This window comes from Mastigoproctus giganteus, unplaced genomic scaffold (genome assembly GCF_048544385.1).
Source record: "Mastigoproctus giganteus isolate SK-2022 unplaced genomic scaffold, ASM4854438v1 scaffold_16, whole genome shotgun sequence".
Taxonomy (NCBI): domain Eukaryota; kingdom Metazoa; phylum Arthropoda; class Arachnida; order Uropygi; family Thelyphonidae; genus Mastigoproctus; species Mastigoproctus giganteus.
In genome coordinates this window covers 2,852,155-2,871,757 of record NW_028328293.1, presented here as the reverse complement: position 1 = coordinate 2,871,757, position 19,603 = coordinate 2,852,155, and the positions used below count along the sequence as shown (strand labels likewise).

Below are 19,603 nucleotides of genomic sequence, written 5' to 3'. Positions count from 1 at the left end.
ATCTCTTCCAGTTGTCGGCGCCTCCGTAGCCAGGCGGGAAGGAGCAGCAGTGCATAGCACGCAATTCTTGATTAGACCGGGGTTCGAGCCCATCACCACCAAATATGGAGGATGCAGAAAGGTCAGGGAATGACTACCGCATATCCCGGAGCAATATGGACTTAGTTGCTAATGCTCCTAAAAAACCAAATAACTTGCTAACTAACTTACAGTTGTCAGCGTTCCATTTGGTCGAGTCTGGTGTCCCGCGAATTTCGATTTTCTGTTTCATCTGGTAGCTTTTCTTGTCAGTCTCTGTGTTGATTGCTGTAGATTGCAATTAGCATTTTCCTCCTGGCGAATAGATCCTGCGCAAAGAGGGAGAGCGCCCTGTATTCTTCCTCTTGAGTCCAGGAAGTGGGACTCCAATCCCTTCGGGAGGTATCTGATTCATGTTATGAGAATCCCTCTGAGGTCCTCATATTGTGGGCATTCATAAGCTATGTGGCTCCAGCTTTAGCTCTCCCCAGATGTACAGCTGGGATCGTCGGTGAGACCCAGCTTGAAAAGCTTTTCATTGTAGGGGCCATGTCCTGTTAACAGCGTTATCATGTGGTACCCTGCGAAGTATCACACCGGTTGTTTTGGATATATCTTGTGGATGTCCGGTAGGAATTTTTTTGTCACTTCTCCTTCTCAGTCCACCTTCTCTGCCAAAGGTTTAGGAGGTGGGTCTGTAACTTGACTTTTTCATTCTTTAGCAAGCACCTGCAGTGCTGGGGCCACTCCATGTTCCACAGGAGTGGCCCCAGAACTGATCCCTGCAGACATCCTCTGTGCACCTCTCTCGTAAGTTTCTGGTACTGCACGTTTATCTCCACTCTTCTTTGGATTAGATAACTTTCGATGACTTTATACAAGTTTATCGGCACTTGGGCCTCCCTCAACCTTGCCAGGACGCTTGGCCACCAAAGTGAGTTAAAAGCCCTGGCAAAATCAACGGAGATGAGCAGCAAGTACTTTTGTCTGCAATCCTGCACTACCTTGAGTAGGTTCCCCAGTGCATCCACAGTTAAGGTCCCCAGTCTGAAGCCATACTGGTTTGTGGATTGGAGGCCTGCTGTTTCATAGTGATTTGTTATTCTTTTATGGAACAATCTTTCAAACAGCTTGCTGGCCACTGGGAGCAGTGTGATCGGTCAATAGGCCTCAGCATTTTCTGGATTCTTTGTAGGATTTTTTAGTATTAATTTTAGGTTAGCTATTTTCTATGTAGTTGGGAATAGGCCAGTTTCTAAGCATCTATTGTATAATGTGAGGAGTAATTGTGGCTGAAATTCCACTGTTTTCTTCAATATTTCAGGCTTGATGAGATCAAGGCCTGGGAATTTCTTGTTTCTGATTTGACGTGCAGTCTCCCCGAGTTCATCCATCCAGAGTAAAGGGGGGGGGGGGTTCTATCTCTTGTTGTTGTAGTTGTTATTGTTTTCACATATGTGTTGCTGTGCTGGTAAGGTTGGCATTTCTAGTTTTAGGAATATTGTATCTAGGATGTTATTTATTGACTGCTCCCAAGTGGTGGTAAGATTTCCATGCTGGGTCCTGCAGTAACTTCCCCCCCTGGGAAGCTTATTGGTAGTCTATAAGGCAGACTACTCCCCATACCCCTGGGGAGTAGTCTGCCTTATAGACTACTCCCCAGGGGTCAGTGTTTCTGGTTGTGGAGACTAGGAGCTCCCAAGCTTGTCTTTTGCTTTTCTTGATGGCTTTGGTATATTGGTTTCTGGCTTATTTATATCTTTGTCTTAATGCTTTGACTTCATTTGCTGGCCATGTTCTTCGGGCTCTTTGAAAGTCTTTTCTTTCTTTCATCATTCTCCGCCGGATCGCTGCAATCTCCCGAGTCCACCAAGGGACCGCTCCCATTTGGGGATGTTTTTTCCTGATGGTTTGATTGGTTATGTCAGTTATCAGTTCCATGGTTGCCTTCTGTAGGTCATTTAGGTTGTTTTGTGGATCCAGGAACAGCGGTTTGTTACGAATTGCTGTAATTAAAAGCTCCTTGTATTTCGGCCAGTCTGCCTTGGCGACTGCATATCTGTAGCATATTTCCTTTACTATTTTTTCCCTTTTCAGTGTTCTAGTTATTTTGCAGGTGATGACTCGGTGGTCCACGCTTCCTCCACCCTCCAGTCAGCCACGTGGTTTGCCAGGTTTCTAGTTGCCAGGGTAATATCTATAGTGGCCTCCCAGAGGGTGTTGCAATAGGTTGGTAACTGGTGTGGCTGGTTCAATACTGTCAAGTGCGAACCCAGTATGAAATCCTCGAGCTGTTGTCAGTCAGCAGTGGCGCTATGCCATAGCGGGAAGTGACAGTTGATGTCCGCTGCTATAATTATTTTTTCATTTGGTAGGGTATTCTGGAGGTGACGTAAGTAGCTAATTGTGGTCTCCATTTCCTGTCCCGGCCTGCTGTAGAGGGCCAACATAAAGGGAGCCCGGTGCTGTGATAATCTGGGCACAAGCAGCCCAGGCCGTACAGAGTTGGGTTATTTTGGTTGCGGTTATGTTTGCATTTCTGATTAGAACCACTGCCCATGGGTGTCCTCTTCAGTATGGATTATCTTATATTGGAGCGTGTACCTTGCTAACCACCCTGTGTGGACATATAGCTCTTGCAGAATAATTACTTCTATATTTTCCTCATCAGCCTTGACCCTGATTTGGTCTGCCACTGCTTTGGCTCACTGTGCATTTATTTGTATTATTTTGATCATTGTTTTATTATATTCTTTAGTTCTTTTCCCAATAGTTGATTCTATTTTGGTAGTTGCTCTTGGCTTTGAGATAGGTCGGGCAATTGGGGTCCCTGATTGATCCAGCTTCATGGACTTGCAGTTTGCGCAGGCAGCTTCTTTGTCTTTGTGCGGGCAATCCTTAAATCTGTGTCCCTTCTCAGTGCAATGTCCACACGTTGGGACCGTTTGGGAGCATACATTGGAGGAGTGGCCGAACTTGCAGCATCTAAAACATTTGGAAACTGCCACTCATTCCCAAAAGCGATAGCTGCCCCATTCTATGTATACTCTTGTCCTATCTTTTAAGACTTGCCATGCCTCTGGGCTGAGTTCAACGCTCCAACTATTATTGATTCCGCCTCTTACCTTTATGTGGAATTTTGGAGTTATTACATCATGCAGTTCCTTATCTGGTATTTCCTTTTCTATGTTTTTGTAGTATAGTTCTTCCACAAACTGTGTAGCCATAACTTCCGGGTTTACATCAAAGATTAATATTGATGGTCCTTTCCTTTTGGGTGGCTGGGCCGTAAGACCAAGGGCATCTATTTTATAGTTTTCTATTATGCTCTGTGCTTCTTGTCTGGTTTCTGTTTCTATCACCAGCCCTACGTCTCTCATTTTTCACATTCCTTTAATTCTCGTGTGCCTGAGGTCCTCCCGCATGTTGTTGATTATCTTTGTTTTAAGCTCCTTGCTTGTGGAGATTTTACCTGCCTCCTTAGGTTTAAGGATCACTAGGTTTGGTGTGGGTAATAGGGCTCTCTTCCTCTGGTGTCCCTCTGCGGTCGATTGAGCTTCGTTCGTTAATGGGGTCCTCAGCACTTCCGAGTATGTCGGGGCGCGTGTGGCATTTGTTTGGCCCCACATTTTATATAGGCCTTGTAGTACCTTTTTGGCTTTCTAGGTATGTGTCATGGAGGATTGTCTCCATTTTGTAAAATATGGTAACTATTTGGACCTCAGACCCGTAGATATCCTATTTGGGTTTTCTTTAAAAATATTCTGTAGCGCTGTTTTCAGTCTGAGGGATTGTTCATAGACTGAGCCCTCCAGCAATGCATGGTGCTGTCTTTCATTGTTTGCATCTCTTTGTGATGCTGTTGGTTCAGGTTGTTCCCCTGCTTTGGCCTGCGAGTGGGTCTCCCTTTCGAATTTAGGGTCCACTTCCTTTCGGTTTTTCCTCTTGCTTAAGGTGGCCCCAGAACGGGCCTCCTCCATCTTGTCTGGTTGATCTATTATGGTCAGTTCGTCACTTTGTTTCTGCATCCGGGAGGCCTTAATTTTTTCATGTCTCCCTTCCATTGTTACGTATTCCGAATAATCGGGAATGCTTCAGTATATTCTGGTAGCTCTTTTAAAAAGATGGCAGTTGTTACCCACCACCACAAGTTCGTAGGTTTATCTGTTGCTGCACAAACAGTTTCCGAAGATATGGTCTATCCCCCACTTCACTTTGGAGGGGGGGACAACAGCCGAATGCAAAAATACCCCTAGAAGAGTGGAAATATTTCTCTAGGGGATTTCTAGGGGGTGGCGAGCACAGTGGTGGCATTCAAAATACAGTAGTGTGGTCGAGAAGATAGTTCGCACCTTACCATGGAAAGTTTATGGCGGGGGGATCACGATATCCCATAGCTTTCTTCATAAAATCACTCAGTTTGTTGAAAGGTTGGGACCCGGTCACTGTCCAAAGTTACAGTCGCTATAGCACCTCCCTAGTCAAGGTGTCAGGTTGAGACGTGGCCGCCGCATTATATCGGCAGCCTCTCTATAGCCCTGTCGCCAGCCACATGGTGACCATGCGGTCTGGCAACAAAGGATATAGATAAGTAACACTTGAACCAGACGATGTTCCCAAGTAAATGACAAAAATTTCTCACCAGTGTTATCCTCTGTTCTTTATAACCCTGTATGCATACTTTTCTTGGGTTAAATAACACTTAAAACACACATTTAAAATTAAAAAATTACGGAGTTGACTAAAACACGTCCGCACAGTAAGACGGCCATATTGGCAATCTTGTTCCTAGGTAAAAGTGTAAAGTGTATTTAGTGTCTAACGGCACCAGGGGTTTCCCCCATCTCCGCGTTGCTTTCATTGTTAGTGTACCAGTTCGCTGGGAAGGCCAGAGATTTAAGTGTATGGATATTGTACATATGTAGTGTTGTGTTCTGTTGTTCATCTGGCCGTTTAGCCGCTGGACCCCTACTGAGGCCCAACGTTGCCCACGCTTGGCCCTGTGGAGGCAGACCTGGTACACCAGTATTTTTAGATAAGTACTCTGGCAGGTCCTGCCACCTAATTTCCTGAGATTTCAGTGGCTAGGACCTATATATATATAAAAAAAAAAAAAAATGGGCGGGCGGGATAAACGCTTGAATCTAGTTAGGCCGAAAGAGGTTGCAAGTGTGTCGAGTTTGGCATTTAAAATTTTTCGTTGTGTGGAGCATTCGCTTTTCGCTGGCAATATAGGTAGAGTAGGGGAGGAGAGACGGAAGGCTGGGGGAAAAGACAGAAATATGGGGTCAATAGGGAAGGCGACCCCAGGTATATCAGTGGGGCAAGTCCTTGCCCCACCAGAGGGAAAGAGGGGGTAGGGAGGGGGCAGAAAGACCGTCCCCTCACCCACCAGGGATGGGGAGAGAAAGTGGGCTGGGCAAGGGAGCCCCGCCCAGTTCGCTATAGCGGCAATTTGCAGTGCTCGCCAGCCAGTGCAGTCCAATGATGACTCGTTGGTGGGGCCTAGTCCTTTTCTAGGTGTGTGGGTTCATCCTTGGAGCGACGACATCCTGGCTGGTGCCACTCCCATTGGTTCCTAGGTCGATACTGTTTCATTTATTCTGCTGCATATTACACCGTTTGTCCTTAGTATTTTGCGATCCTTTCCTCCGTGTTGATGTTTTGTCAGTTTGCCTTTATTTATTATTTGTGGTCATCTATTCATTGTGAATGGGTATTTCTGTTCGTCATCTATTGAAGACGTCAAGTGCAAATCGGCTGAGGGCTTTGTATTCATCTTCTGAATCCAGTAGATGGTACTCTTGATTTTTTGGCAAGTATTAAATCTCAGTTAAAAGTCTACTTCTGTGTTCTTCATAGCATTCACAGTCGTGCATAATATGCTGCCAGGTTTCAGGTTCTCCACAGGTGCATGTGGACTCTTCTATTATTCCGAATGCGTTCAGTTTTGCTTTAAATGGGCCATGGCCCGTCAGGAGGAAAGTTGTATTTAGCCCAGGATAGCACTACGAGGGGGCTTTTGGGTACATTTTTGCGACTGTCGGTATGAAGCATCTTGTAACTTGACCCTTTGGCAACATCTCCCATCTGTGCTGCAAAATCTTCAACATATGAGCCACTATTCGTTGTTTCTCTGTCGTCCAGCTATTGGTTGGGTCCAAAGTAAAGTCATAGATGGAGGCAGGCATATCCTTGGACAGTAAATACATGAGTCCACATCTAGTCACCTCGAGGTCCAGCAGAAGAGCTCCTGCCAGGACCTGCAGAGCGTGGGTGCTCACCATTTTGTAGGCCCTAGTTATAGTTAGAAGTATGTTTCTTTGGACAGTGTCCAGCAGTCTTCTGTTGACCGTGGTTCCGGCCTTCCTGAACCAGATTGGTGATCCATAGGTGATCGATCGCTGGGATGAATATTTTATAATACAGCGACAGGGTCTTCCTGGTGAGTCCCCAGTCCCTGCGAGATACTCTTGCTACAAGTGCTGCATAGTTCCTTAGTTTCTCTCTCAGGTAGGTGAGGTGAGGTGTAAAGGACAGGTTTCCATCCAGGATAATACCTAGATACTTTTTATTTGTTTTGCTAGTTTAATGGTGGATCGGCCGACCGGGCTAGCCAAGTGGGTAAAGTGCCTGCCTGGCAACCCAAAGGTCGCGGGTTCGATTCCCGCCTCGGGCTTGGATCAAGTACTGCAAAAACCTTGGGAGGTGCATTATGGCCACAGAAGCCTATGTGCCAACAACTACAAAAAAAAAAAAAAAAATGGTGGATCCCGCTATCTTTATTTCCGGTGGTCTGATATTTAGAGAGCCTTTTAGTAATACTGAGTTTGTCTTGGTTGGTGAAATCATTAACATATGTGTTTTCGCCCAATTCTGTAGGGTTTGTAGTGCTTGGTTTGCCTGTGTTTCAAGTCCCGTTCTGGAGTCCACTTCCACCATTAAAATGAGATCATCAGCAAAGGCTTGACTGGCCACATTTCCCAGATCCAGATCCAAGAAGTCATCAAAGACCATGTTCCACATTAGTGGCCCCAGGACAGATCCCTGTGGGCAGCCCCTTCGGACGCTTTTAACAACTCTTTGGAAAGTTGTGACGACCTCAAATTTTCCTATCCGACAGATATGCCCGGACACCGTTATACAAGTTTTCTGGGAGTGCTGCTTTCTGGAGCCTGCCAAGGACACTCAGCCACCAGACTGTGTTGAAGGCCCCAGCAAAATCCACTGCTATTACCAGAAAGTACTTCTTGTGACGACCTCAAATTTTCCTATCCGACAGATATGCCCGGACACCGTTATACAAGTTTTCTGGGAGTGCTGCTTTCTGGAGCCTGCCAAGGACACTCAGCCACCAGACTGTGTTGAAGGCCCCAGCAAAATCCACTGCTATTACCAGAAAGTACTTCTTGTTACTTTGGGTTGCCTTGGTTATGAGGTTTTGGACTGCTTCAATTGTTGAGAAGCCCGGTTTGAATCCATATTGCTTGGGTGATTCCAGGTTGGCGGTTTTGTAATGGTTCATGATCCTTTTGTGGAGCAGCCTTTCATAGAGTTTGCTTAGGGTGGAGAGTAGGGCTATGGGGCGATATGAGGCCGGTTGGTCCGGAGGTTTTGTTGGGTGTTTTAAGATAAGTTTTAAGTGTGCAGTCTTCCAACTTGTCGGGAATTTCCCAGTTTCTAGGCATCAGTTGAGGAGATTAAATATCAGGTTTGTTATAAATTCCATGGCTTTTTTGACCATCTCTGGTTCTATGAGATCCGGGCCAGGACATTTCCTGTTGCACATTTGCAAGGCTGCACCCTGTAATTCATCAACTGTGAAGGGTGGTTCTATTTCTTGGGTTCTGTACGTTTGGTTTGCCTGGCATATTACCTTTTGTTGTTCATTAAGGATATCTGGTGGTTCGTGGATGATAGCACTAAGGATATTGATGATTGATTCCTCCCACGTTTTAGTCAGGCTTCCATTGGGCATCCTCGTTACACTGGATACTTCTCCCCTGGGGAGCTTGTTTGTGGTAATTTTATACACCACGCCCCGGGGGTTTTCGTTCCCTATCTTGAGACCAGGTTTTCCCAAGAGGCTCGCTTGTTCTTTTTAATATTTTCTGTATAGGTGTTTCGCACCTCTTTGTATTGTTGCCATAGTACTGCTACCTCTGTTGGTGGCCATGTTCTCCGTGCTCTTCAGAATTCCTTCCGCTTTGTCTGGACCTGTTTTCTCAGTCTTTGCAATTCCGGAATCCACCAGGGCATGTCCCCGACTGAGGGGGTTTTCCTCTTCATCATGTGTCTCTGCTGCTTCAGTTATGATACTGGTGATTTTATCTGGGTTTTTCATCTCATTGGGCCGACCGGGCTAGCCGGGTGGGTAAAGTGCCTGCCTGGCAACCCAAAGGTCGCGGGTTCGAATCCCACCTTGGGCTTGAATCAAAGTACTGCAAAAACCTTGGGAGGTGCATTATGGCCACAGAAGCCAATGCGCCAACAACTACCAAATAAAAAAAAATCATCTCATTGTCCACCACCTGTCTGGCCAGTTCCTCCAACGTTTTTTGCGCCTTGCTGGTTAGTTGTACACTTGGTCGTCGACTTACGACCTATGCGACTTACGACCGGCCGCACTTATGATCACAAAAAAAATATATATAATAATAATAAATAAATTAATAATAAATCAGGAAGTCACTACTGAGGACACCCATAACCCAGGTGAGGAGGCACATCGATGACGGGAGGCCTGAGGACAGCACCAGGCACATACACTCAGTCGCTCTCTCTCACATACACCCAGTCGCTTTCAAGCATCTGTTGCGTGTGGTGTATTAATTAAAATTCTACTGAAATACGTATAAAATGTTTAGTAAACGGAAAATGCCTTCATCTGCATATACGCCAGCTAAGAAGTCAAGGAAAACTATTACGCAGTATGAAGGCGGAAAGAAAGTGAATATGATAGCATGTGACTTGAAGTTATCACATTCCACGGTATGGACGATACTTAATTAAGGACAAAGAAAGAATTCGAGAAGCTGTGAAAGGTTCTGCACCTATTAAGTCTACAATTTTAACCAAACAACGACAGGAACCCATCCATGAAATGGAGAAATTGTTGTTTGTGTGGATGGAAGATTTAATACAAAAAAATACACCCATGAGTCTTCACACAGTGCAAGCAAAGGCTAGAAGTTTGTTTCAGAGTTTAAAATCACGCGCCGGAGATGATTACGCAGAAGATTTTCAGGCTAGTACTGGGTGGTTTAAGCGTTTTAAAAAAAGATTTGCTTTACATAATGTCTCTTATAAATAAACAACTCCTACCTCAACCCAAGAACATGACCCTGACGATGCACAACCCAACACAAGCAAAGATTAAAAATTGATTTTGTAAATTTCATTTGTATTAATTTTTACATTAATTTTAGATTGTATTTTTGTGTTTACAGTACATTATGTACAGTATTATTTTTCACATTATGTACAATATAATTATAGATTGTAGTTTTGTTTTTTTATAAACAGTATGAATAATAAACCAATTAAAATGTAGAGAACGTTTGAATTTAACCTCAGAGAGAGAGATAGCCTAGGCGTAGAAACGAAGGTATGTACAGTATCGCTAAGTAAAAGATGAAAACATTACTGTATTTAAAATGAAAAATAAAAGATGATAAAAATTTAAAAGATTATAAAAATAAATTATAAAGATGATAAAAAGATTAGAAAGGTTAAAAATTACTGTTAATAAATATATGGCCGACATACGACCAGATCGACTTACGACCTGTCAGTCAGAACAGAAGTCGGTCGTAAGTCGACGACCAACTGTACTCTGAAGAGTTCCCAGTCTGCCTTTTGGATTGCGAATCTGTTTGCCAGTTGTCTGTTTGTAGTTATTTTTTCATTGATCTTCTGATTTGGTAGGTTATTGTACGGTGATCTGATGTGGTCCAGGCATTTTTCACTGTCCAATCGGTCACGTGGGCTTCAATATTCCTTGTGGTCAGGGTGATATGAATCGTGGCTTCCCACAATTTATTGCAGAATGTTGGCAGGTTAAAGGGTTGGTTTTTGACTGATTGAATTTGCCAGGAATTCGTCCAGCCTTTGTTCATTTCTGGTTCCGCGGCAGTTCGGTGTGGCACTGTGCCAAACAGGGGAGTGGCAGTTTACATCTCCTACAATTATTCTTTGTCCTGCTAGGGTTGTCTGGATGTATTGGAGATATGTGATAGCAAAGTCGATTTCCACACCAGGTCTGTAGTACAATGAAATTGCGTAGAAGCTCCCAATTGAGCTGATTATATTGGCACAGGCGGCCCAGGGCGTATAGAGCTGTGGTAATTTTGTTGCCGCTATTTCTGGATTCCTCACTACCACTGCTGCCCATGGGGTATCCTCATCACTCTGGATTATATTATAACTCATTGGGAATCCCCTGACCTGCTTTGTGTGTGTGTGTGTGTGTGTGTGTGTATAGGGCTCCTGGATAAGGATGATGTCGGCATTTTCTTCATCGGCTTTGTGGCGCACCTGGTCAACCACTGCCCATTGATCTGGTGTATCTTTAGAACTCCGTAGTTATATTTCTTATGGTGTGTCCCCATAATCAGTTCGTTGTTGGAATACACTCTTTACCTTTTGGTACGTTGGGCATTTTGCATCTCGTATGTGGTCCAACCTCAGGGATTTGCAATTGATGCATATGGGATCTTTCTCCTTGTTTGGGCAGTTTTTAAATTCATGCCCTTTCTCTGAGCAGTGGCCTGTACGTAGCTTCTTTCTGGTTGCAGGTATGGGAGGTGTGGCCATACTTGCAGCACCTATAGCACTTTATTACTGCCACATGCTCCCTATACCTATGACTGCTCCACTCCACATAGATGGTACTCTGTGTTTGTAGGATTCGCCAAGCCTCAGGGGCAAGCTCTATGACTCAATTACAGTTGCCACTGTTATTTACTCTGGTTTTATATTTTGGGAAAACCAGCACTTTCCCATCCCAGTCTGAGAGTGCACTTTTTAGATTCTTCCTGAGTAGATCTTCATCAGAAGTTCAGGGGTCATATCCTGGTCCATGTTGAAGATAACCACCGAGGGCATTTTTCTCTTCGGGGCCTCCGCTGTGAGGCCCGTTGTAGGGACCTTGGGGTTTGTTATAATTCCTTCTGTTTTTTCCTTACTCTCCGTCTCTATTACTATCCCTGGATTTCTGGTCTTTCTTATGGCTTTTATTCTGGTTGCTCCGAATTCTTCTCTGTGGTTTTGGATTACTTTTTTCTTGATTTCCTCACTTGTACTGGTTTCTTCCCCTGTTGGTCTTAAAATGACTGTATTGGGCATTGGCAGAAGTGTTTTCTTTTTAGCTTCTGTGGCCGTGCCCATTCTCAGTGTTTCTGTGGGTGTATTCCTCAGCGCTTGAGCATATGATGGGGTGCACTGTGACATTTGATTGCCGCCATCTGCACGTAGGGCTTCCAGGGTTGCCATTGTTCTCTGGTAATTTGTATGTGTGTTCATTAGGATGGTCTCCAGCTTATTCCATTGCAGGATTATTTCTGCTCGGATGGATGAAGAGATCCTACTATTCTCCTTCATTATATTTTTGAGGGCCATACGCAGTAGGAGTGTCTGCTCTGGCACAGTTCCCTGTGGGAGTGTCGGGTCTAGGATGGTTCCCCACTGCCATTTTATGTTGTTCTTCAAACCCTTCCACCTGATCGCTTGGTTGCTTGGCCTCACTTGTACTCTGGGTTTCCCGATCAAATTTTGGTAAAGTCGATTTCGGCTATTGTTCAGTTTAGTTGGAAGGTTATTGCTCTGTGGTCCGATGTCCAGTTTTCCGTTACTGTCCAGGCTGTGATGTGATCAGTGACGGATCCTGTGGCAAGGGTGACATCAATTGTTGTCTCCCACATAGTGCTGGAGAATAGTGCTGCCCAAGCCGTGCATAGCTGCGTTATTCTTGTTGTGGTAATATTCTTGTTTCTGACCAATACCGCCGCCCATGGGGTGTCTTCCTCTGTGTGGATCACTTTATATTGTAGTGGGTAGCCTGCCACCCGCCTTGCATGGACGTACGGCTCCTTTAATATAATAACGTCTATGTTCTCTTCATCAGCCTTGACCCGAATCTGGTCAGCCACCGCTTTTGCTCGCTGGGCATTTGTTTGTATTATTTTAATCATGGTTGTGTTGTATTTCTTAATTTTTGTACCCATAATCGATTCTGTTTTGGTAGGTGCTCTTGGCTTTTATATAGATTGGGCAGTTATGATCCCTGATTGAGTGTGTATATTCGAGTTTCATTGTTTTACAATTTGCGCATGTGGCTTCCTTGTCTTTGTGTGGGCATTCTTTATATTCATGGCCCTTTTCAGTGCAATGTCCGCATGTTGGGACCGTCTGGGAACAGATGTGGCTGGAGTGGCCGAACTTACAGCATCTAAAGCATTTTGGTACTGCCACCTGCTCTCGAAAACGATAGCTTCCCCATTCTATGTAGACCCTTGTCCGGTCCTTTAGGACTTGTCACGCCTCCGGGATTAGTTCCACACTCCAGCTGTTTTTTAAGCCTCCTCTCGCCTCTATGTGGAACTTTGGTGTTATCACTTCTTGCAGCTGCTTGTCCGGGATTTCGCGTTGGAGGTATCTGTGGTAAAGTTCTTCAGCTAACTGGGTGGCCGTAATTTCTGGGCTAACGTCATAAATTAATATATTCGGTCCCTTCCTTTTGAGCGGCTGGGCTGGTAATCCAAGAGCGTCAATCTTGGGGTTTTTCAATGATATTCTGGATTTCTTGCCTGGTCTCTGTCTCTATTACCAGTCCTACGTCTTTCTCATCCCTTTGCCCCTGGTATTTCTGCCAGGGGCAAAGGTTGATGACGTTGTAGAGCGAATATCATCTTTTAAGGGCACAAAAGGTGATATAGTTGTACACGTTGGCACTAATAATATTAAGAGTAGGAGACCGGCAGAATTACTTAATAAGTACAGGTCACTGTTGAACAAAAGCCGAGAATTAGGGTTGAATTTGAAAGTGTCTGCAATTCTGCCCAGACACGATAGGAGGGAGTATATGATGAGAGCCTTGTCGATCAATTCGGCCCTGGAAAGATTGTGCAAGGCTCAAGGGGTAGAATTTTTTTCAGCCTGGACTGTACTTGTTAACAGGAGAGATTGCTTCTACAGGGATGGGATACACTTAAATAGAAAGGGTGCAAGAATATTTGCTGATGCTATCGAGGCAGTGTTAGGTGGGTCGGAAAACTGCTAGCTTGGGGGGAGACAAAGACCAATAGATTGACAGTAGCCACTGGCAGAGGTGAAAGAGATTCTTGCACTGCTTCTATTAGAATGAGCAGAAGCCTGAAAAACAAGATGCATGGTATTTCAGAAACTGCTGGGAGCCATTGCGGTACAAGTAAACACATGGGTTGTGTTAGGGTAGCTAAGAATAGAAACAGGTGCAGGTATACTTGCGTGTACACCAATGCTAGGAGTTTAGTAAATAAATTTGATGAATTTGAGGTATTGCTCAAAACATCAAAGGCAGATATTGTTGGGATACCAGAGACGTGGTGTCACACAGATATAAGGGATGCAGAACTGCAATTTGGGGAGTACAACGTCTTCAGAAAGGATAGACAGGATAGGAAGGGGGGAGGGGTTATACTATTAGTTAAGAAACACATAAAAACCAAGGAAGTGAAGCCAGTCGACATCGCTGGACAGTGCTGTGTTGAGTCAGTTTGTGTGACATAAGCATTGGGAGATCAAAATTGAGAGTAGAAGTGTGCTATAGGCCTAATGACTCTGATGAGTATAATAAGGAACTGTATAGGGAAATAGAGTGGGCCAGTAAATCAGAGAGTCTTATAATGGGAGATTTTAATTTCCCAGATATTGACTGGAATTTGGGGGCTGGTTACTCACACACTAGCAGGGCTTTTGTGGATTTATTGGATGATTGTTTTCTACATCAGCATGTTCGGGAGGCAACTAGAGGGAGTAATACTCTTGATTTGATTATCAGCAGTGATTCTTCATGCATTAAGAATCTGCAGATAAATGAACCACTAGGTGGCAGTGATCACAGTGTGCTGAAGTGGGATTTACTGAAAGAGGTAACTACCATTAGGGGTAAAGGGAAGGGTTATTGCTTCCGTAAAGGCGACTACGATGGACTGAGACAGTATTTAAATTCTATACAGTGGGACCAACTGATGATGTTACCAACAGCAAATTCAAAATGGGAAGCATTCAAAGAACTTATCTTGGAAGCTACTAGGCTTTACATACCAACTAAGAAATATTGTTCAAGGTTTAGGCCAAAATGGATGTCAGATGAACTAATGAGGCATATGGCAGAGAAGAAAAATGCATGGGATACTTACAAATTAACACATAACACAGAAGCCTATGATAGATACAAGTTGATATGCAACCAAGTTACAAAGGAGGTTAGGCAGGCGAAGGCAGATTACGAGAAATCCTTGGCAAGGGATGCAAAGAAAAACAGCAAAGAGTTCTTTACTTATGTAAACTCTAGAAGGAAGGGGATGAATCAGATTGGTCCACTTGATATTGATGGGTCAACTGTTGATGATCCTGCTCAGGTAGCTAACAAACTAAATGAATATTTTGCATCGACATTCACACATGAGGAGTTATTCAGCAAGGGGAATGCCAGAGGTGTATTCAACTCTAGCAGTAAGCTACAGAATCTTGAAATAACTGGGAGTAAAGTGGAGGAGAAACTGTTGAAGATAAACACAAGAAAGGCACCCGGGGTGGATGGGATCTATCCAGTTATATTAAAGGAGGCAGCAAAGGAAGTAAGCAAACCCTTAGCCATAATTATGAGAGCTTCCTTGGACTCAGGGGAGGTACCCATAGACTGGAAATGTGCAAATGTGACCCCAATTCACAAAGGAGGATCAAAGGCTGACACAAGTAATTATAGACCTGTGAGTTTAACTTCTGTTCCAGGAAAATTAATGGAGGCACTAGTGAAAGAAGCACTGCAGGATCATTTAGACAAGACTTCAGTTATAGCTCGGACACAGCATGGTTTTGTTAAGGGGAAGTCTTGCCTGACCAACTTGATTGGATACTATGATGCAGTCACAAAAGAACTGGATGCAGGGAATAACTTTGATATTATATACTTGGATCTTAGAAAGGCTTTTGATACTGTTGCACATGGAAGACTGCTACACAAGTTGGAGCAGTGTGGCATTGGAGGCAGGTTGCTGCTGTGGATAAAGGGGTGGTTGAGGGGGAGAAGACAGAGAGTGGTAATCAATGGACACTGCTCATCGTGGACTAATGTTATTAGTGGAGTCCCTCAGGGCTCAGTGTTGGGTCCATTATTGTTTTCTGTATTTATAAATGATATTGATGATGGTATATCAAGCTTAATGTCCAAGTTTGCAGATGATACAAAGGTTGGCAGGGTTGTCAAGGACACTACTGACACTATGCTGCTGCAACAGGATCTGGAAAGGTTGAGCAGATGGGCTGAGAGGTGGCAAATGAAGTTTAACATTGACAAATGTAAAGTACTACACATGGGAAACAGCAACCCCAGAGCAACGTATCAACTCTGTGGTACTACACTGACAGTGGTAGAGAATGAAAGGGACTTGGGGGTGATTGTGCAGGCAGATATGAAGTTCTCTGAGCAGTGCAGACGGGCTGCAAGAGTAGCTCATGGAGTATTGTCAATGATATACAGGAATTTTTCCAGCAGGGATAAGGAGGTGATTATTCCATTGTATAAGGCAATGGTCAGGCCACACCTAGAGTACTGTATACAGGTCTGGAGGCCTCATTTCAAGAAGGATGTAGAGCTGCTGGAACGAGTACAGAGAAGGGCAACAAGATTAGTGAATGGAACAAAGGGGTGCTCTTACGAAGAAAGGCTTAAGTTTTGCAAATTACAGTGTCTGGAGACTAGGCACCAGCGAGGTGATCTGATAGAGGTGTATAAAGCCTTGAATGGTTTAAGCATGCTCAATGCTGATGGGATTCTTCCTCTAGCTCAGAAAAATCACCTGAGAGGGCATAAATTCAAATTGAGGAAAGACAGATGTAGGATAGACGTGCGGAAATTTGCCTTTAGCCAGCGGGTGGTTGGTTGGTGGAACAGACTGCCATCCCTTGGGGTGGAGGTTGATAGCCTAAATAAGTTTAAGGCTCAGCTGGACAGGTATTTTGAACGAACAGAGGGGTGAAGTGGAAGTGGGTTTTTTTTTTTTTTTTTTTTTGGCTGATGCTGCATAAGCTTGCTTTCTTGCATCAAATGCCTCTACTAATGCTAATGCTTTTATTCGTGTTAGCTTCAGGTCCTCCTTCATGTTATTTATTACTTTTGCTTTGAGGTCTTCGCTTGTGGGAATTTTTTCTGTTTGTTTCAGTCTGAGTATCACCAGGTTTGGTGTTGGTAGGAGCGTCTTCCTCTTCTGGTGCGTTGTTGTCTGTTGCATTTCCGTTGGGGTCCTCAGCACTTCTGAATATGTCGGGGTACGCTGTGGCATTTGACTTGCCCCACATTCCATATAGGCCTGTAATCGTGTGGCAGCTCTCTCTTTGTCGAGATGTTCATTATGTAGGATTGTCTCCATCTTGTGGAAGATTGTGACAATCTCAGATCTGAGTGCTGCTGAAACTCTATTTGAATTTTCTTTGAAAATATTCTCAAGTGTGGTTTTGAGAAAGAGCGTCTTTTCATATATGGTACCCTCTGATGTGGCATGGTCGAGGGGTGAGTCCTGCTGTTTGTCTTCTTTTGGGTCTTTTTGTGATGTTTCTATGTGGCTATTTCTGGCTGTTCTTTAGTCTCTGTCTGGGAACGCGTTTCCTGCCCAAACTTGGGGATCAGGTGATTGCGATTTTTCTACTTGATGAGTTGGGATCCAAAACGGGGGTCCTCCTCTGCATCCTGGGGTTCCACAATAACAGGGTTGTCACTCTGGCCTTGGGGATCATTGTGTTTTCCTGTTCTTACTTCCATTTCACAAAATCCGGATAACCGGTACAGTTCAGATTATCGGGTATATGGTAAAATAGTAGGATAAAGTCCTGAAAATGATGGCAAATGATGCCCACCACAAGTCAGTGGCTTAATTTGAAGGCACATAGTTGGTTATGGGAGTTATAGGCTATCCCCTCTGTCAGCTGTGTGGGGGGAACACCTAGGTGTGAAAGTGCTCCTAGAAAAACTTGGTTACTTCCCCTTACGGTTTTCGGAGGCGCTAATCACGCTGGTGAAATCAGTTTCACAACAGGAATAATAATTACAGAACTCTGTCTCTTCCATGGAATGTCTATGGAGGGGGGAAACACTGAGCACATGGTACATTTAGTTATGCGAGCACATGGTACATTTAGTTCCGCAAAACTAGAAGTAACACAAAATGGTGGGGCACTCTTGCAGCCCAGAGAGCACTAATTGGCGAATCCTCCCAAGTCAAGAATCAGATTTGAACATGGCAGCCGCATTATATCGGAGCACTCTCCATTACCTCGTTGTGAGCGGCATGGTGACCTGTCTCACAACAAAGGAAATAGATAAAGAACGTAAAAATCTGATTATATTTCCCTAGAAAGTTGGAATGATGACCTGGTCATCATTCCAACACTTTGATGACCTGGTCATCATAGTGATGGAAAAGGTCAGCAAAGGCATCTGCTGGATTTAAATCCTTATTTAGGAATTCATCCAGTATTATGGTCCAAAAGAATGGAACCATTACAGAGCCCTTTTATAAAGGGACAACCTTTTATAATCGTTCTACTTTTTGTCCTGACTATTGTTTTTCTGTTCTCAAAGTAGCTACAGATAATTTTAAAGAGGTTAATTAAATTCAGAAGGTTAAGTCAGGCCAAAGTGCCTGACTTAACCTTCTGAAAATGGTGATCCACCTTAGAGTGGTTGAAGGCTCAGCAAAATCTACAGAAATGGCCCATAGGTATTTCTCTTCTGTGTTAATTAGTTGCTCCATTGCATCCTTGGGTGAGTGGCCTGGATTGAAACCAAGCTGCTTTTCTGAGTACAGAGCTGCTTTCTGGTAGTGATCTAGAAGCCAGCATAAAACCATTCTCTCTTAATTTTAACAAGCACTGGTAGCGAAGCTATAGGCAGGTAAGATCTAGGCTTGGTGAGCACCTAATCAGGGTTTTTAAGGAAGTAGGAACTGTTTTCATGGGGTGAGAAACCCCACCCCCACCCCGGCCAGGCACTTGCTGTATAAGCAAAGTAGAGAAGGCTGCAGTAACTTCTTGACCTCCTCCACTTCCAGCAGATCAAGTCTGGATATTTGTTATTTTTTGTACAGTCTAAACTGCCTTTAATTCTTCCTGGGAAAAGGGAGGTTCTTTTTCTGGAGTAAGAGCATAATCATCTACAGGGAATAATTCACAAAGAATATTGTGCATGGTATCCTCCCAGTTGTGGGTACCGTTCATGGCAGTGTTGGTATTAACTGCCATGCCTGGTGAAAGCTTGTTTATGATGATCTAGATCAGTGGTTCCCAAACTGGGGCCCATAGACCCCTGGGAGTCCATAGACCAGTTCCAGGGGGGGGTCCGCAAAACAACCCCCTGGAACTGGTAAAATTATTCGTTCTATGTATACAACTTGATGATAAATAAAGTTATTATTATATGTTTATGTAAAAATAAGAATAAAGTTGTTCTTTTTTTATAAAAAACCCCGAGCACGAGAGGTATTAGAACCAATAGTACTTAGTACCACGCTTGGGTTGGAGGTTGAGAAGATGAAAGAAGATATTTGTTGACATTAGAAATTTTCAGAAAATGGCATTTGAATGAATAAACGAAGATGAAAAGTTGGTTCTGTGTGTTTGAAGTTGGACAGTAAATGGATGTTGGCTGGTGGCGGAATGTGTTCGGACTGTTTTGAAAGAGAGAGCGGGAATAATAGAAGCCAATTCAGAAGAACAGTGCCCATGGAAGTATCTGTAGAAAAGGCATGCAGCAGAAACAGTACATCTATGAGACAGCGAGTGGAGAAACTCTGTTAGACATGAGTCATTAATTAACTTAACTGCCATCTTCTGAATGGAATGTAAAGCCTGAGAGATGTTTTGGGGGCACTGCCCCAGATGTGGGAACAATATTCCATGGTAGGGCGGATTTGTAATTTGTACAGAATGAACAGCTATTTGGAAGAAAAGTGGCACTGAGAGCGAAAGAGAAAACTAAGTTTTTTTAAATGCAGAAGAAGCAGTATTTGCAATCTGCTTGTGCCAAGAGAGATTAGAAGTCAGGGTAATCCCCAAAAGAGCTATATTACCTTGCATAGAAATTGGAGTGTCACCAAAGATAAGCGTAAGAGCAGAAGAAACCTTTTTGCGAGATATAAGACAACACTGAGTTTTAGAAGGATTGAAATCAACTGTTGTCTTTGCCCCACTGTAGAATTTCCTGGAGTTTGGTATTTAAGGAATTGGTAGCGGATATTCAAGAAGTTGAAGCTGATTGAGCAGAGCAAGGTTTCTCAAACTGAAAAGTGGAATGCAATATGCTATCATCAGCAAAACTATGGATAGGATT

At 43.9% G+C, this 19,603-nt stretch overlaps 1 protein-coding gene across 2 annotated transcripts in view; it reads left to right on the top strand.

The window, feature by feature from the left end:
* LOC150074894 (vacuolar protein sorting-associated protein 11 homolog) overlaps positions 1-19,603 on the top strand; it is a 612,407-nt gene that overhangs the window by 450,051 nt on the left and 142,753 nt on the right. Inside the window, exon 26 of one of the 2 annotated variants that reach the window (XM_090389418.1) lies at positions 6,901-6,995. The exons of the other annotated variant lie outside the window; for it this stretch is intronic. Coding sequence (XP_090245544.1) covers positions 6,901-6,909 — 9 coding nt within the window. The 3' untranslated portion in view covers positions 6,910-6,995. Of the gene's footprint in view, positions 1-6,900; positions 6,996-19,603 lie in introns of those variants that run through there. 2 annotated transcript variants of the gene reach the window in all.